The 19,932-nt window shown below is 31.7% G+C and overlaps 1 protein-coding gene across 3 annotated transcripts in view; it reads left to right on the forward strand.

The window, feature by feature from the left end:
- Positions 1 to 19,932, forward strand: part of LOC148623603 (uncharacterized) — a 37,797-nt gene that overhangs the window by 12,663 nt on the left and 5,202 nt on the right. The window contains exons 6-13 of one of the 3 annotated variants that reach the window (XM_088565521.1): positions 8,435 to 8,582; positions 10,571 to 10,687; positions 12,314 to 12,463; positions 12,963 to 13,133; positions 14,708 to 14,838; positions 16,234 to 16,664; positions 17,295 to 17,393; positions 18,015 to 18,052. In XM_088565521.1, the coding sequence (XP_088421647.1) occupies positions 8,435 to 8,582; positions 10,571 to 10,687; positions 12,314 to 12,463; positions 12,963 to 13,133; positions 14,708 to 14,838; positions 16,234 to 16,664; positions 17,295 to 17,393; positions 18,015 to 18,052 (1,285 nt within the window). The remainder of the gene's footprint in view (positions 1 to 8,434; positions 8,583 to 10,570; positions 10,688 to 12,313; positions 12,464 to 12,962; positions 13,134 to 14,707; positions 14,839 to 16,233; positions 16,665 to 17,294; positions 17,394 to 18,014; positions 18,053 to 19,932) is intronic. The other 2 variants (XM_088565522.1, XM_088565523.1) reach the window with 2 other exon arrangements.

Here is a 19,932-nt window from a genome sequence, read left to right on the forward strand (position 1 = left end):
TTGTCTCATGAATTAGCACATGGCTTTTTTTTAAAGAAAAGTATCGATTATAATTGTATACAAAAGCAAACTGACTTCAAGGGAATTATAGGCAAATGCTTTTGACACCAAATTACATTGGTAGACATTATACTGAAACAAATGCTATATGTTCTTATTTCTTACAAAACTACAAGAAGTAGTGATTGCTGCAATTCCAATTAGTTATTGCTGTTATGTCTGATCTAAAGTATTATTTGATTTTTTTTATATATATACAAAGATCAGAATTAAAAAAATTTAAAAAATAATAAAAACATCACACTAATTTTTAAATCTGAAGTAAATTTAATTATTGATCTGCTAAATTTAGTGGGAGTTATGCCTTTTTCAACTTTGGAATTTGGTATTTGTATCTAAAACCCAATTCCTTAGAAACAACTGAACAAAATTTCATGAAAATTTGTTCTGATTCATTGATGTTTTGTTGTAGTCACTGTCTTTAAAGTTGGTGCTCTGATTTACTGATGTTTTGTAGTCTCTGTATTTAGACTTGGTGCTCTGATTCACTGATGTCATTTTTTGTTCGGTCCCTAGAGTTGTTGTTCTGATTCACTGATGTTTTATTGTAGTCACTGTCTTCAAAGTTGGTGCTCTGATTCACTGATGTTTTATTGTAGTCTCTGTATTTAGACTTGTTCTGATTCACTGATATTTTATTGTAGTCTCTGTTCTTGGACTTGGTGCTGTGATTCACTGATGTCATTTTTTGTTCTGTCCCTAGAGTTGTTCTGATTCACTGATGTTTTATTGTATTCACTGTTTTTAAAGTTGTTGCTCTGATTCACTAATGTTTTGTAGTCTCTGTATTTAGACTTGGTGTTCTGATTCACTGATATTTTATTGTAGTCTCTGTCCTTAGACTTGAGGCCATGTGAGCTATTGACATCACTTGGCGTCCATTGTCTGTCATCCGTCGTTAACAATTTTTCAAAACTCTTCTCCTCTTACACTATTTGACCAATTGAACCCAAACTTGGTATGAATGTTTCTTGGGGTATCCTGCATAGAACTTATTTGGGGATTTCTGATTGGTTGAAAAACATGGCTGCAGTTACTAAAAATAGAACATAGGGGTCAGACAGTAGTTTTTCGCATATATCTCTAAAACTGTTAGGTTTAACTAAATTCTGACTGATTAAAAGTGTTCATCAGCATCAAATCTATCTTTGGTTCAATATTCATTTTGAACCGTTAAGCCATGTTTTTTTATTTTTTATTTGTTTTCAAGAATAGTCAGGATTTTACAAATACTCTCTACAAAACCACCAGACTAAGGTGTATCAGGGTTTTACATATAAAATTATAGAGGTAGTGTGTAAAACCTAACAAAGTGTATACACTATTTCTTATATTTTGGCTATATATACAGTTTTCATTTTATATCAAAAATATATTTTTAATCTATTAGGGTACCTGATCTCATACATCTATCGCTCACACATTCATTCTTGTTTATTTTTGTGTCTTGATAAAAATATATTAGGCATAACAAAGAAATACTTGAAATTAAATATAATCATATTGTTGGTGGGGGAAAATATGATGTAGCAGGGTCCAGAAATCATTGAATTTATGTATAGTGTGGTTTTTTCTGCTATGTATTTCTCAAAGGAATGATATTTCTTAATTCTATTTATCAGTTCTCTGATAGTAGGCATTCTTAAATCAAATTTACATTTGTATATATAGTTTTTGGCTATGATGAACAAAAAATTTTAAAATCTATCTTCAGTATATCCAAGAATCACTTGTTCTTTCTTTAAAGTAAAATTTTCATAATACCATTGAAGATGATGTGTAAAAGATACCCAATAAGAATGGATAATAGGACATACAAAAATAAATGTTCAATGGTTTCTTCATTTGTTTTACAAAAAGCACAAAACTTACTATTGACAAGTTAAATTCTGCATAACCAGGAGTTTGTGGCAACAGCTCTATGAAGAAGTTTAAACTGAAAGTTTTTCAGATAAGGATGTCTACATGATTTATGAAATTTCAGTCTATGATCTCAACTCTCAAAGTTTTCTCCCACTTCAAAAAAATTTGTTAGGGCAAGTTTAGTATATTTTGAACAAATTGTCTGTACAAAAATTTGAACTTTTTGTGTTTCTTGATACTTTCAAGAAAAACATCACATGGTTCAAAAGTGTCAGCATTAAAACTTGTCAATCCTTTCAACAGTCCTTTCATCCATGTTGGAATGTTTAATAGCAGACTGTAATAATATATGAAGTTATTTTTTATGTGTTAAATGCCTGATTTTAGGATATGAAAATTGAAGATATCCTTAATATGTTGAACACCGTAGTTCTTCCAGTTAAATGTTTGACCTGATCTATATTAACAAAATTGAGAATGTCTAATGAGAGTACATCTTTTGAGCTCTTGTACCAATGTTTTTACTTTTGACAAACCATCAAGTACATCTCTCCAAAAAGGATTTTTACACAAAATGCAACTTCTTTTAATTTATCTTTTTGGAGATGTAGAACACGGTTTCCTCCAAATGTTTTAAGTTCAAATAGTAAAATATTTTGCCAGTCTCCATTTGGATTTTCCATAAATCTTTTAAACCAACTTATTTTTAGATAAGTTATGAATGACTGGAGGTGAACCATCTTTAAACTACCTTGAGAGTATTCACCTACTAAAGTATTTCGCTTAATTTTCTCAGCTTTACCATCCCACATGAAATTATAAAATGTAGAGTTAATCTTGTTGAGTTTTAACTCTGATGGATTTGGTAAAGCAGTCAATAAATGAATAAGTTTTCACTATGCCAAACTTTTGATTACTGTAATCTTTCCTAACATAGTGAGCTTCCTATGATGCCAACTCAAAAGGATGGATGATACCTCTTATTTTCTTAGTAAAATTTATGTCTAATATTTGCTTAGATCAAGTAAAAAATCTGTACCTAATAGTTTAAAGTTAGAATATGACCATTGAAGATTGAACTCTGGACATATTATTTGATCGGAATAATTTCTATTACCTATCCATACAGCTCTAGTCTTGGATGCATTCATTTTCAACCCAGAGACTTTATAGAAAGAATCAAAACATTGTAATGTAGATTTTAATGAATGTGAACCCCCCATCCAAGACCACAAATGTATCATCAGACTTATGAAAGACTCTTTGTTATTGACCGTAATGCCTTTAATACTAGGATCAGATTTCATCTTTATGGATAAAAGTTCTACCCCAATAATAATAAGTAGGGGGACAATGGATCTCCCTGTCGACAACCTCGCTCAAGCTTGAAATAACTAGAAATATGTCCATTGTTTATGACACTGCTATGGGCATTATGATAAAGTCTCAAACCATTTACAAAAGCAGTTACCAAAATTAAGGCTTTTGAAAGCATTAAGCAAAAAATCCCATTCTATGGAATCAAAAGCTTTTTCAAAGTCAACTAAACCAGTTATATCATGTTGTTCTAGATGATGCATTAAGTCATATAACAACCAAGTATTTTCACCTATAAATCTGCCTTTCATGAAACCTTTCTGGGTATCACTAATAATGCTGGTCTCCAATTAGCTATAAATCTTCTATCTTTACCATCTTTTGGAATACATGTAATGATACCTTGATACTGGAATTATGAAAGATTTCCAGTTTCATAGCCAAAATGTAATAATCTATATACAAAAGGTCTAATATTTTTTTCCAAAAAAATAATAAAAATCAACTGTATATCCGTCCGACCCTGGAGTTATACCATTGGTCATGTTTTTTAAAGCTTCAGCACACTCAGCAGAAGTTATGTTTCCCTAACATGAATTCCGTTGATCATCAGTGAGTTTAACATTGTGATTAAAAAAGTGTTTCATCCTTAGCATTTATATTTTTCTTTTGATACAAAGTTTTATAAAAGTTTTGCTGCTGTTTTAAAATTTCATTCTGATCAGTTATATGCTCTCCATTATCATTGATAATCTCTGAAATAGTTTTTTTAACAAAATTTTTCTTTTCTAATTTACAAAACTATTGTGAACATTTCTCTCCATGTTCACGCCAAGTGGCTTTTGATCTAAGTAATATTCCTTCTACCATCTTTTCCCTTTTTCTTTCAAGTTCATTTTGTTTATTGTTCAATAATGTGTTAGTTTGCTCTGAGGAGTTAGAATTCATAATATTTTCTAAATTAAAAATATCTCTCTCAATTTGTTTGTACTCCAATTTTTCTTTTTTTGATTTTGATATGCTGTAAGATATTGAAGAACTCCTTATCTTCATTTTTAAAAGCTTCAAAAAATTATTGGTCGTTACAATTAAGCTTCACAGTAAGGTAGTCATCAATATCTCCAGACTCATAATGTACTGATACCGTATCAGTTATACAAGACTTTACTAATTGAACATATTCTATGTCCCTCAGTAATTGAGAATTAAATTTCCAATACCCTCTACCCCTTTTTGAAAGACTTGCAGAAAAGGTGAAACAAATGGCAGAATGATCTGTTCCATAACCTGGTATTATTTTTGTATTTTTCATCAAAGCAAAAATATCCTCAATTATTAGAAAATAATCAAGTCTACTTTGCTTTATAGGATTTTTTTGCCGCCAAGTAAACTTTTTTCATCGGGATAACAAGTTCTCCATGGGTCAATCAATTCAAGAGATTCAGATATCTCTTCTATCTTTTCCTTCAAATTAGGATTTCTGTTGTGAAGTACATTATGAGTACCTAAGCCATAATCTGGGACAATATACCAATCACCGTGTATGATTGAAGTATTATACCAATCACCGCGTATGATTGAAGTATTTATTAATGGCAATATGTTTTGATGAATTTCAACAAAAAAGTCAGACTTATCTATGTTATAACCATATAAACAAACAAGTCTTATATATTGGTCATATAAACTAATATCAAGTAATAAAAACTGACCATTACTATTAATAACAGATTTATGTACTTTAACGTCAAGATACAAACACCAGCGCATCTACTATTACAGTGACTAAAATCACAGTTATCTCCCCATTCATCTCCCCATAACTTTACTAGTGCTATGTGTCTCTTGTAAACAAGCTCTAGATGTGTTTATGCTTTGAACCCAGTTAAAAAAAAAATTCTATTCTCTTTTTAGGCTTTGACATTATACCCCTAACATTCATAGATAAAATTGTAATATTATCACCCGTATTTATAGATTATATAGATCACAAACTCACAAAAGATGGTCACTTATGGTAATTTGCACAACTCTACCATATGACTGTTTGTTATATTGACTCAGTTTATGTACTTATGTAAGCATTTTACATCTTGGATGAAGAATTCAAAAGTGTTGTTTTCATTTTTCTTTAATTCAACCATTGACCATGAGGTTGACCTTATCTCATTAAAATAAAATAAATTGAACAGAAGGAAACACTGATATTGGTTGTTGACAAAAATTTAAGAAAACTAAAGTTATCAATATGATTATCTCCCTTTGACTTTGACCTCCACAATTAAATGTGGCTTTATCACACGATCAGTTGAATCTTAAAATATAAAGGATAATAATTGCAATATTTTATTATAAATGTATTAACATAAATTACTTTCTTTGACAATAACTATTCACCTGTTATTTTAAATTCATCTGTAAAGTTGATGTTAATTTAAGTTAATCTAAATAGAAATATTGAATAGTTAATGACTTGTCCTAAAGCATTTAAACATTTCGCTTTCTAATATAAAGTAACTAAAAAGAAAAATATATTGAAAAACAAAACATTACTTATATTTGATTGAACTGTCATTAGGCACAATCAGAATTAAATTTTTATAAAGTTTTAAACTTTTCTCAACTTCTCCTCAAAATTGTCAGATAAATCATATCTTTTTCTTCTCCCTTCTTCAGTCTTAGCGTAAACACTGCAGTTATAAAACCATACATTTTTGAATTTTTCAGTGTTCTTTAGTCTTGTCATCAGTACCAAGTTATATCATTATGGAATTAAACTGCTTATTGAAGTCCTTTTTTAGCTCTCGTCACTTTCACCTTGACTTAGGTATTTCTCATCTTTACAATGGCAGGTCTAATGTCATTATCTTTTCCTGGAATTCTAGGTATCGCTAGTATATCATGAGGTTCATTGTCGACTTTCAGTTGATCTTTTACGTTAAGCCATGTTAGAGTTATTGCCCTTTTTCAACATTTTGCCACATTTTTAATGTTATTTCTTTCAAAAATATTCTCCTCTAATACTACTTGACCAATCAGAACCAAACTTGGTATGACTGTACCTTAGTAAGTTCTGCATAGAACTGATGTGAGTATTTTTGATCCATTGAAAAACATGCTACCATCACTAAAAATAGAATATTGGGTCAGACAGAAGTTTTTTTGCATGTATCGCCAATATCGATAGGTTTAGCCAAATTCTTTCAATTGCTGAAATGATCCTCATTATAAGGCTTACAAAAGTCTGTTTTGGTTCAAAGTTGTCAGATGACTTATTGTTAGAGTTATTGTCTTTGAAAGGTGAAAAATGATGTTTTTAGTAGTTTTCAGTCAATATCTTCAAAACTGTGATAGATTAAAAAGTAACTTTCAATTGATGAAATGATCCTTATGATAAGTACTACCAAATTCCTCTCTGTCTCAAATTGTCAGGCAACAATAGAGTTATTGCCCTTGAAAGGCAAAAATTTAAGCTGTTGGCACCTGTGTCCGACATCTGTCATCATCATTAACAATTTTTCAAAACTCTTCTCCTCTTACACTACTTGACCAAGTGGAACCAAACTGGGTAGGAATGTTTCTTGGGGTGTCCTGCATAGAACTGATATGGGGATTTTTTATCCATTGAAAAACATGGCCACATTACCTAAATAGAACATAGGGGTCAGACAGTAGTTGTTCTCATATATCTCCAAAACTGTTAGGTTTAGCCAAATTCTTTTCATTGCTGTAATGATCCTTATTATAAGGCCTACAAAAGTTTGTGGGGATCAAAGTTTTTGGACTACTTTTAGAGTTATTGCCCTTGAAAGGCAGCCATTATCTTGAAAACTGTAGTAGATAGAATGAAACTGTCAATTGATTAAGGACACAGTTTTTTAATTTGTTGGTTTACAGATCTGTCGACCCAATTTTTCCAGCTAGGGGAAAAAAATAAAATTGAAATTTCATTTTTCTAATAATTATTTTTTGCTGCCATGGACTATAAAAAAAATATTGGCAAGTGCAAAATTGTAACATCTACTTTTTTTAAATAAAGTTACGGACAACGCCTGCTTCTAGTTTTGTTCATAGTCAAGTCAAGTCAGTGAGAAGATTGGATGAAAATGGCTGCATAAATTTCACCACTTCAATTAAATCATGTTTAAAGGTTTTTGTAGTTCAGGAAACAAGTTAACACTGACTAGAGATGATAAAATCCAAAGTTCTTTTATTGAAAAGAACAGTTCCTGTAAATGATTTAAGAGTTTAAAAATCTCGTGGGTTTGTTTTCATTCTCAACAGGAAGTAGATATATTAAGGGCAGATAATTGGCAGGAAAATCAAAGCTATGAAGTTGTGTGTGGAAATATGCAAGAGGGCTTATAAAACAATTGAGAAAATTCAGTTACAACACAATTTATTGCCTTTTTTTTCTGAAGAACATTTTACCCTCCGTAATTATTGAAATTTTATAAACAATTTTTAAATCACTGGATAATTTTAAAGGGAAATCATAACGAAAAAAGACAAGTTTCATTGTCTTCCAATTAAGTACAAATTACTATTTTTAATGTGTTTTTGAAATTGAAAAAAACAAGTAAATTTAATTTGTTTAAAAGTTTTATGTACTTAGGGTATAAAAAGTAGAAATGTATTTTCTGGTTCCCATTTTATTTTTTATTTTTTTCTGACTGACCGACCCAATTCCATCCAATCAAAAATCTGTAAACGAACAAATTAAAAAATTGTGGCCCAAACGATCCTTATGATAAGTCCTACTGATATCTCCATTGAGTCAAATTAGTTAGACAGCTCCTAATTAGAGTTATTGTCCTTGAAAGACAAAAAAATTAACCAGGTGAGCGATTCAGGCTCCTGGGAGCAGCTTTTTTTTTCAATTTTCAGGTGGATTTAGTTTAAATTATTGTTGGATGTGTTACTTTGCCACAGTTATAGTCCTTTCATTTTCATTTTGCAGCCAGTAAGAGACTATAATATATTGCTATGTACAATTCTCCCATAATCTTAATTAAATGCATTGAAGCCAGAGAAGCTTTGATCAAGTTATGGAATATGGAATGCTGCTGAATAATTGTCATAGCTACCTTCAAACTGTCAATAAAACTGTAAACAGATATATGGAGAATATGTTAACCTTTCAACTGATGAATGTATTTTTTAATTGACTCTATCATTTATTTTGACATTATAGAAAGATGACAGAGTTGTTAAACCACCAGGAGGAAAGGAAATGGCACTGCCAATCGAAAAGACAAGAACTTTACCACAGTGGATGAAGAATTCAGCAAAGTTATCTAGTCCAAGTAAATCCTCTGCAAAACCAGCTCCCAAAAAAATGGGTAGGTAATAATCCAGCACTTGACTAATTGTTGAAAGTATTCCCATTAACTGTAGAAAAATACTGCTTTAATCAGTCCTTACGTGCAAAAATCTTTAGAAAAAAAACGCTAACATTTTCATTCATCCTGAAAAGAACCCATGACATTTCCTAATTGTACCCCCATTTGCTTGTAAATGGGAGTATGTAGTGATAGGGATGTCCAGCCTTCCATCCTCCCTTCCATTACAAAGGGGAACCCATTTCTTATCCGTTACTCCTCTTACATTTGTATACACTGAATGAAATTGAATGAAACTTTCACAGAATCTTTATAGTACTAAAAATAGATCATAGGGGTCAGACAATAGTTTTTTGCATATATCTCCAAATACTTTGGTGTAGCCAAATTTTGACATGGATAAAAGTGTCCTGCATGACCAGATCTATCTCTGGTCAAATTTTTGTGTTAATCTGTTCAGCCATATTGGAATTGTTGCCCTTTTTAGATGTTTTTTTGCTGTTTTTGTCCCTCTTGACACATCGTGAGGGGACATATAAATACAGGGCGTCCATCCATCCATCCTCGTTTTCCGCACTTTTTTTATAATGCTTTTACCAAATAAGCTTGTTTTTGGTATGTGGCCTTATTATGAAGAGTTACATATTAAGATTAACTTTGGTTACAGTTGAATGATTTTTACTGAACTTATGGCCTTTGGACTTGGAAAATTTCAGTGAATTTACAGTTTTACGCACTTTTCTTTGTAATGCTTTTGCCAATTGATTTTATCTTTCGTTTGTGGCATTATCATAAAGAGTTACATACTAAGTTTTACTTTGGTTACAGTTGAATGATTTTTACTGAAGTTATTGACCTTGGAATTTACAGTTTTCTGCACTTTTTTTTATGTGGGTGGCATTGGAATGCTGTTCTTTTGTTAATGTTATTTCGTTCAAAAATCTTATCCTCTGACACTACTTGACTAATTGGAACCAAACTTAGTATGAATGTTCCTTAGGGTATTTTGCAAAGAACTGATGTGGGGATTTTTGATTTGTCAAAAAACGTGGCGCCATTACCAAAACCTAGAATGTTGGGGTCAGACAGTAGTTTTTCGCTCATATCTCCAAAACTGTTAGGTTTAGTCGAATTCTTTTATTCCTGAAATGATCCTTATTATAAGGCCTACAAGAGTTTCCAGGGATCTGTTGTCAGACAACCCATTTTAAGAGTTATTGCCCTTAAAAGGTGAAAAATGTCTTTTTTTTTTACAGTTTTCAGCCAATATCTTGAAAACCATGATAGATAGAATGAAACTTTCAATTGCTGAAATGATCCTATGATGAAGCCTATGAAAGTTTGCAGGAATCAAACTTGTTGGACGACTCCTTGTTAGTGTTAATGCCCTTGAAAGGCAAAAAATTTTGTTTTTAGCAGTTTCAGCCAATATTTTGAAAACTATAATAGATAGAATGAAAACCAGAGTCGTCCATGATTAAAAATTATGGGACAGCTCCTTGTTAGAGTTATTGCCCTTGAAAGACATAAAAGTAACCAGGTGAGCGATTCAGGCTCCTTGGAGTCTCTTGGTCTAGTTTTACTAGTACTTGATCCAGGAGGATATTCATACTGTTGCCTTTTTCATTTAGTACTCCAAGGCAACCAACCTTGCAGTCAGGTTGGCACAATGAAGTGGTTTGTGCAGCTGATTCCAAATTTAATTAAGAAACATTTTCTTTTTCATTATTTTCTAAATATTAGTTCCAAGACTAAAAATTACTGTGGGTATATCAGTAATTATCAGGGAAAAAACATTTTAAGGCGTAAATATTTTAAACAATGAAAATCTAGGTTATTATCTATTAAAGTTATATATATCCATTAAGATTTTACTCAATGTACTCTGCCATATACATGATGACTGGCCATGGTTTGTTGTCATGTATGTGGTTCAGTAAAATTTTGTTGTTTCCTAGAAGTTGTAATTTCATTTTAATATTTTTAAGCTCCACCTCCTGTCAAATCAAAGAAGAAAAAAGCTGATTCTGATGATGATTTCATGGATGACTTTGATGATGATGATGATGATTATATTGAAGAAAAGAAATCTCCAAAAAAGAAAGGTTATAAAGCAGTTATCTTATCTCAGTCTGGATTTGTCATTGCATTTGTTGTAGATTATTTTTATTGTTATGGGCAGCCATGTTGTTGTCTATACTTTTTAATAATGACTCCTTATAACAATTCGTTATTATTACTCTGGTTTAGTAAATTTAAGTTGTAACACTACATTTTACAACCTACTTTCAGTTACCCTCATGTTTATATAATGTCACAGTTTTGGTTCTTTCATTGCTATTGTAGCTTTGCTTATTTGTGAAGTAAAAGCCATTTATAATTCAGAATCAAATAAATAAATGTAGAAAGTACATAATTGAAAACATTTAACAATATAAAGTTTGATAATATGCAGTGTAGTTGCATCCCTATGTAAGTCATTTTTTTTTATGACCAAAAAAGTATTTAAAATTTTAAAAATTTAAACTAAAAATTTGTATAAAAAAGGGTCAATGTTATATGTCTTCGGGACTAACGTTTATTATTCACTTTTTAGTTAACCTGACCTATAAGGCCTTGTGAGCTTTTGTCATCACTTGGAGTCTGTTGTCATCGTTATTGCCATAGTCTGTCGTCCGTCATGAACGTTTCCTTAAAAATCTTCTCCTTTCAAACATCTGAACAGATTTTTTTGAAATTTGATGACAACCACCTTTGGCATCTCTAGTCCAAAAATCATATCTGTTATGGTTCCTTGCCATTTCCCCTGTTTTTGCCTGTTGTTAACAAAACAATAGCAGATAGGAGGTTGTAGAAAATGTATATATAAAAGTATGTAAAGGTGTACGATTGGTGCAAATTTGGGAAAAAAATTTAATTCTTTTTTGCACTTTTTAGCATGTAATTCAATAAACATAAGTAGAATGATAATTAATATTTAAATGTTCAGCATCATGACAGTTAAATGTTCAGCATCATGACAGTTAAAGGTGTTGGACTATTTATAGGTTTTGCATGTTTTTAACTTTTTAAAGCTACTAAAACAAGTGAGCAATTCAGGCTCTTGACAATTTCTAGTTCTGTTGTGGTTGCACCCGTCTTTGCATGTGTCTATCTAGAAGAAATTATGCAACTACTCATTTTAAACTACCTTTTAGTATCAAATGGCACCAGTTTCCTGTTTGACATCTGTTTTCATTTTAATCAGTTGGCTCTATTACAAAGTTTCAGCCAATGAATGTAGAAATGTGGATGATAAAAGTTTGTACAGAAGGATAATAAATTGACTGTTCCAAAAATTACTAGTTGGCAAATGTTTTCTTAGACTGTCCACAATAATTTGCTTTGTTAATTTTGCCTTCTTAAATATTGAAGTGTTTCAATATCCTCCTCATTTAAAAAAGCATAACTGGCACTGCCATCAGAAATTATGTTGTTGTCAAACCGAGATAAACACTCTACATTTGAATAGTCAATTACATTAATTGAAAAATGCTGGGAAGTATGAATACTGTACTGTTTTATCAGTCAGCAGTACAAACAACTTCTGACTGGTGGAATAGAGCAGACAGTGAAATTTTATATAAAACTAGTTGAAACTTTCCACTGGATTTGATTTAGGAAAAAAATACAAAATTCTGATTATTAAAATTTTATCATTTATATCATCTTTCCTTCTTGCTTTCGTGTAGCAGTGAAAAAGAAAAATGTGAGTGATTCTGAAGAAGATCTTGGAACAAAAAGAGGAAGAGGAAAAGGAAAGAAAAAAGAAGAATCTGATGAAGATTTTCTTGATGAATCAGATGACGAATTTTCTGAAGAAGAAAGGCCTAAGAGGAGAGGTGATATTTTGAAATTAAAGAAATAAAATGAATTAACTCTTCTTTAGCCTTAATAGAATTTTAAAAATGACGTATTGAGTTCAAACTTTTATGAACCTGCTTAAAAAAAATTCATTTGGTTAAGGTCATTCAAAGTTCATTTCTTGGTTCTTAGGTCATTTTTCATAAAAATCTGATGAAGGAGCTCAAGGAAGACTAATTCTTTTCACCTTTTTGTTGCTCAGCAAAGATGATAAGGGTGTTTTTTTCACTTTGTTTTGTTCATAGTCAAAACAGTAGTAAGGGAGGTGATTGTTTTGTTTTTTTTCTGTGAAATGGCAATAAAAATTTGAAATGTAATACCTTTAACAGTGATGAGGTAATGTCTTAGAACCAAGACACTATTTTTGTTTGGCTTAACCAATAATTAGAATCATGTTTAAAGTATTTACTTCTGCCAGTTAATCATTTTCTTTGAGAATGTCAGGGTCTAACCTAATTTATTAGAATTGTCAAGTAGGACCCACACCAAAAAAGAAAGCCAGAGAACCATCTGACTATTCAGAGGAAGAAATTACACCACCGAAAAAGAAAAAAGGAAGACAGACGAAAGCTAGAGGGAGGAACTATTCTGATGATGAAGGCTCAGGGAAGAGAAGACCAGCCAGATCAGCCACGAAAAAAAACTATGGTATATAACAGTGAATTAGTGAATGTCATATGAGGCCATTGTAAGCTTTTAGGGTCAAGTGAAATATATAAAGTTTAGGCAGTTTGAATTTTCCTCTTGAAGATGGTACATATTATGGTATACAAATCATAAATATTCAATATACTTTAAACATTATGCAGTATTTTTTTATGGTCAAATGGTCACTATATATTTTGGAGAAAATTCAACTTTTCAGTATATAATGTTCTTACCAATTTTAGTTGATTTTATTTTTATGACCAAACCTTTGTGCATCAGGGATATCAGTATGCACTAGTATCCAATTAAGGTAGACAGGGCATTCTTTTCTGTCATCTTGCCAAATCATACAGAAGTATGTATTTTTAGTGAGCAAATAGTGTTTGAAAAGATGTGAAAAATTGTCTTTAAATTATTCAAAAAGATTTTTTGGCATAAACCTACATATTGTAAAAATACAAACAATTTTACAATTCCTCTTTCAAAGGGGAGATAATTGGTAGGAAATGTATAGGTCTCGCTAACTACTTCCAGGTCAAATGGCTACCCTCCCTATTTTGTTCCAAAATTACACTGAACCTAGACCTATACATTGTAAGTGCATTATTTGTGCGTACTCTTATTAAAAGTAGTCAAAATAAAGCTGAGATTGTGTAACCATACAGTCAGTTATCAGAAAAGGTAAAAATGTGGATTTTCAGTTTTATTTATTCAAGTCAATTTTGTGAAGAATTTCTACAATCATCGTACCATTAGCATAATGATTTTGAAAGCCTTATTTTCCAAGCTTCACGAAAGTATGCATCTTTAAGATGTCATTTGTCCTGAGAATTCACAGTGAAACTGTGAAAATTACTTTTTTCACATGTAAAGTAATGGAAACTTTAGAAGTGGTCAGTGAGACCATAATCAGAATTATGGCATATTTCAGAGAAATGCATAATTTGATGAAAATTGCCATTCCTGGTCATTATTTCCATTTTCCTATAAAATCAGTGTAATGATATTGGTAATCTGGCTGTATTTTAAGAGTTGCATTATGCAAGGTATTTTAAAAAACAACATAGCAACAAGATTTTTATCAGTAAAACTGACTCATAACTTGACATCATCCCTGAAATACCTACCATCACTGCTTGGGATATTCAAAGTACTCAAATGGTCATACAGCACAGACTATGAATCACACAATGATGAAATAGGCATGATATTAATTGTTGAAATCTGTCCTTTTTTCATAATGATCAATGATATTAACTACTACAACTTCTTGAATTATCATAGATATCAAATTGGTATGACAAGTAAGCTAAAATTGTCATTTTAAGTAATTTAGGGAAAATATCACTGAGGGGCATGATATGAAAATGACCATTTCTTTGTAGTCCCATAACTGATTTTGATAGTTTTGGTCTTACAATAACAGAAGCTTTCATAAAATGTAAAAAAAGAAAAACATAAAAAGTCATAAAGTATACTTAAGGTCTCTGCTATCTATATAATAAATATTGATAATACACTTTTATCCATTTGATTACTTGCTGTATTATTCATTAAAAACCTTTTTTTTTCAGTGGATGATTTTGTTATACCTGATTTGAGTTCTGAAGAAGAATCACCAGCAGAAAAAAATGATGACAGTGACTTTGTAATGGAAGATGATGACTCGGGAAGTGATTGGGAAATGTCCAATAGGAAAGGGAAGGTAATACCTGTCATCTATACACTACTCTTAGTCAAATACTTACTAATATGTCAACTTCAAATTTCGAGGATATTATAACAGTAATGCTGTTTTTCGAACAAAGATCTTGTCATTGCTGTAACCTGAAAATTCACTTTTATGAAGTACCCAACACATCTTCCAGCACTGGGGTAAAGTGGATGACCGCAACGACTGTAATGGTCATCCCAAGATGGAGGATTGAAATTGGGGTAATTTGTCATTATTCATACATTTTACCTATATGGTTCCTGCTTCAAATATCAAGATTGAACAGCCATTACAGTCATCCGCTTTACCCCAGTGTACTAGTGTATACATTACATATAACACACCATAAATGTACATACTTTAAAGTTTACATTGCAGAGCATGGATCTGGAAACAGTAAAAAATGCCAGTCATTGACCGACAAATTACACAAATGATCGACGACAATTTTCCAATGTGGAACATAAAAAAATTGTCAACCCTTATAAATTACAGTCTGCATGGTTTTATTAGTGTATAAACATCCTGTCTACAAGTCTCCTAATTGTTTATTGGAAATTAATTGACAAGTGTGTGTCAATTTTAGCCGATGTGTAGCCACCTGTGACTGTGATTTACCTGTAACTGATTAATTGATTGCATAATTAACGGTACACATACTGCCCCATTGCTTGTATGAATTAATTGAAGTAACTCGAGGAATCTATACATTTATTAGTTGATTAATTAAGAAAAAAGATTGACAAGTCCACCATTTTCCTGCCGATCTTTTAGAGGTAACGAAAGCACAAGGAACTGAAACTATGAATCAGTCTTAGTTTGTAATTATTAATTTGTCGATTGAATCGTTATAACACAGAAGTCAACAGACCATTTAAATCAGTATACAAAATGTGTTTGTGGGTTTCTTTTATAAATAATCAACATTTTTTTCCATTAATCGGAATCGGAAGTTTTCGGCTTTTTGGCTATGTGATGAAAAAGTCCGAGAGATACGATGTTTTGTTTACATGGTAGAACGTCCATGTGTAGTCGCAAACGAACTCATTCACTCGCGCTGATATTTTGTAAAGAGAGTATGTGATGAAATAACACGCTTTCCAATATTTATCTGAAAATAACTACATACAAGCATTTTTTTAAGTTTATTTTCAATATGAGCATGTTAAAGACTGACAAAAATGTCTGCTGAAGTTTGATAAAATGTCCAGCATAGGCGGTCAAAATTTTCGAACCCTTGTTGCAGAGGCATGTTTTCATATCTATCTAGAGTCTAAACATTGATAAAAAATAAATTACTAATTGTGGCTAAGTGCATTTGAAATATGAGGACTTTATGGTTGACTTTGTGGTGTACATTTCGTTATTTGATTTGAATTGTTACAGAAGCCACTTGAAAAGCCATCAAGAAAAACTCCAAGCAGAGGTGCGAAGAAAAGAAGGAAACGTTACTCGTCAGATTACTCAGATGAAGATGATGATGATTATGTTCCTCGACCTAGTCAACGAAGGGCAAGTGTTAAAGCTACCAGGAAGTTCAAAGATTATGACAGCGATGAGGATGAATCTGAGGAAGAGTTTAATCCTAAACAGAGTAAAAGAGACTATCTAGCTAAAAAGAGTCCTCCAAAGGGACGGGCAAAAGGGGGTAAACAGGAGACATCATCTGAGGAATCAGAGTCTGAATCTGAAGTTGAAGAGGAATCAGAAGAAGAAAAACCAAAGAAAAAGAAAGCTATTGAAGAAACTAAGCCACAGAAAAAAAAGAAAATTAGACATCATAGAAAGCGATGCATGTTTGGTAAAAAATGCTACAGGTAAAATACTTAAGTGAACAACTATACCTAGCACAGGTGTGAGTTCTTCTGTCTCCCAATGGTTTCAAAATGGAAACTATTTGACTAACTTGAAGAAGGTGACCTCATTATACCCCTGCAAAGTCTGAGGTGTATAGTGACCTTAATATTGGTCCATTCAACTGTTCCCAGTTCTAATCCTAAACTCCTCTGAAACTGCTAAATGGAATTTTATGATATTTTTAGTCTTTATTACTGATGCCATTATGGACCTCCTATTTTGTTTTCCTTCTGAATGACTTATGGAGTTTCCTAATGGACTTTGTCATTGGTTGATGAAGAGGGAGGCATCTTCCAATCCCCAATTCCTCTAAAGCAGCTGAATGTAGTTTTATGAAGCTCACAAATTATAACATGATGCCATTGTGCACCTCCTGTTGTATTTGATAAAACTTCTGATTGTCAGGAACACAAAATTTTTAGGCTTGAGGAACAGAAATCACATTCACAAACCTGATTTAAAGATACCAACATCTTAAACTTATAACTTTTTGATAACCAACAATCCTTTTGAAATTAAAAAAAATATATGAAGTAATGAAATGAATTTGTTATGAGCATGATAATAAATATTGCTTGCTTGGATTACAGGAAAAATGAAGTACATTTTAAGGATTATTGCCATCCAGGTGATGAAAGCTATGATAATATAAATAGTGATGATAGTGTTGATGAAAGTGCCCTAAACAGGTAAGATGCGTTCATTCACCTTAATAGGATCTTTGCTAAATAGTACCTTCGTAAAAAAACAAATGGTTGGTATATCTCTCGTACGTTATGAATATGGGCTTTTTTTCAGACAACAAAGTGAAAACATGCTCATTATACTTATCTTGCCCTTTATGACATCCAATAAGAATTGTTGAAGGTTTCTAATCTTAGTTTTGAAGAAGTTTTAAAAAAGCCTATTAATCATTTGCTTGAAGCATGCTTTCCTTTGTCAGAATATACTGGATGCTGCTTTTTGCCTGACTATTTTGTTTTTTGTTAACTTTTTGTGTTAACCGTTGAGGGGGTTTTAGTTGTTGAGCATACTCAAAATACACTTTTGTGAGGAAAATTCTTCTGTTCTACCCTAAGCCCTACTGAAGTATATGTATTGTGCTCATCAACTATACTGCAGTTAACATGAAAATGTCTATTACTTCTTTATATGATGTGTCTTGAATTTATATATTTTTCTGCTCATCATTTGATATGTTAGTCATTTAATCATACTATTATTGTTTCAAATGACACTATACGAATTTGACTATTTTTTTGTAATGTTAATGGTTATATACTTCTACTTTTATCCATATGTTTTGACAGAAAAAGTAAGCAAAACAAAACCAACAAGATAAGCTCAGGTTTGTTTCCTGTTTGTTTGCAAGCTTTACAAATATACTGTGAAAGTACTATTGTTCGTGGGGTACCATTTTTCGTGGTTTTCATGGGTGGGCCAAACCACAAAATTTGGTTTCTAACGAATAGTAGATCACCATTGATATGTACACTGAAAACTTCAAAGCCATGAATTCAAGAATCCATAAACTTGTGTTTCTTCCCTGATCCACAAATATTGGTATCCATGAATTAAAGTACTTTCACAGTACTTTCATTTAAAAGTTTTATCATAATAACTTTCTCCTTTCATTTAAGGACATAGAACCTATCACTTTTCAGTTTAGATTATAATAGTGCCTTTTAACAGATACACCATATTACCACTACTCATAAAAAAAAACATGATTACCATGGCTTTTTTTCATTTAAAATGCGGTGACCATATTTTTACAGGTCATTATCGTTACATCCCCCTTTTTATAAAGAAAATAAATATATTTCAGCCACTAACTTTAACAACTTTAAACCGTCTTTCAGTCAATTTAAAAAAATCATAAACCCCAAATTTGAAATATCAGAATGTCATTAAACTGTAATTCTTAAGTTGATATTACCGGTAATGTCTCTTCACAGAAATTATTCACTATGAAATGTCTATTTCTAAAAACTAAACTATAAATTTAGTCATTTGGTGACATAGTCCTTTAGATAATTAGGCTCTTTTCTAACACTGGCTGACCGTCTCGCCCCATCTTTTACTATCGAATATTCAGTAGTTTCACGTGGTGGTTCACTTTCTAATGTTGCATCTAATTTCACACAATCATTCTCCTGACATAGTTTTCAAATCGTTCCAGCACAAATACTGTAGCAGCTAAGAACTCTTTCAAATCGTTCCAGCACAAATACTGTAGCAGCTAAGAACTCTTTCAAATCGTTCCAGCACAAATACTGTAGCAGCTAAGAACTCCTTCAAATCGTTCCAGCACAAATACTGTAGCAGCCAAGAACTCCTTCTCTATTTGTGCTTAATTGCATTGTGTTTGCATTAAAGATTTTTAAAGGCTTTGGATCAATACGAAGTCTAATGCATCCATCTTACTTTAGTTGCTGAAATCAATTCAGTCTGTGCCTGAACTGTAGTGATAATCTCTAAGTCACTAAGTCTGTCAAGTCCTAACTTATGCTTCTCCTTGAATGGATCAGTATTTTCCGTACTGGAAGTTGAACTGGTATATCATTGTTGTCAATTTTTAGATGCAATTGTCCTTCAAGTTTTCCTTGGCCATTGAAAACAGTACTAAAATCACTTTGATTTGTTTCAGTGTCATCAGTCCATTAACGCTTTCAGTGCTTTGATTTGTACTCTTCCCATTAGTACCATGAGCACTTTGATTTTCTCTCAGATTTACAGTACTTGGGGTAAAAACAACTTGAGTAAATAATCTGATCAAACAAAAATTCAGTACACAATACTGCTTGCTGTGTAAGTATTTTAATTTGTGGATATGGGAGATACATAAGTTCGTAGATTCTTGAATTCTTCAATTCATGGTTTTGAGGTTTTCAGTATACAGCACAGTAGGATTCTTCTTTTTTGTTGGGAACCAAATTTTGTAGTATGGCCTACCCATGAAAACCACAAAATTGATACCCCACAAATAATAGTACTTTCATAGTAGTTTAAACCAGAAGTATGGTTAAAAGAAAGCATAACAATACCACAGTTAAGTATGTCCCACATGAAACTCGTATGGTTTGCATTATATGGTAATCACATAAAATGAGTGTCATATGATGATCATATTAATCAGGTGAAATTGATAGGTTCTATGTTTTTAAAATCTCCTTAATCATTAGTTTACTCCTCTTATCACTAGTATTTTATATTTGTAGCCTATTT

The sequence above is a fragment of the Perna viridis genome, chromosome 2 (genome assembly GCF_037379345.1).
Source record: "Perna viridis isolate PV_CMFRI_1.1 ecotype Kerala chromosome 2, ASM3737934v1, whole genome shotgun sequence".
NCBI classification, from domain to species: domain Eukaryota; kingdom Metazoa; phylum Mollusca; class Bivalvia; order Mytilida; family Mytilidae; genus Perna; species Perna viridis.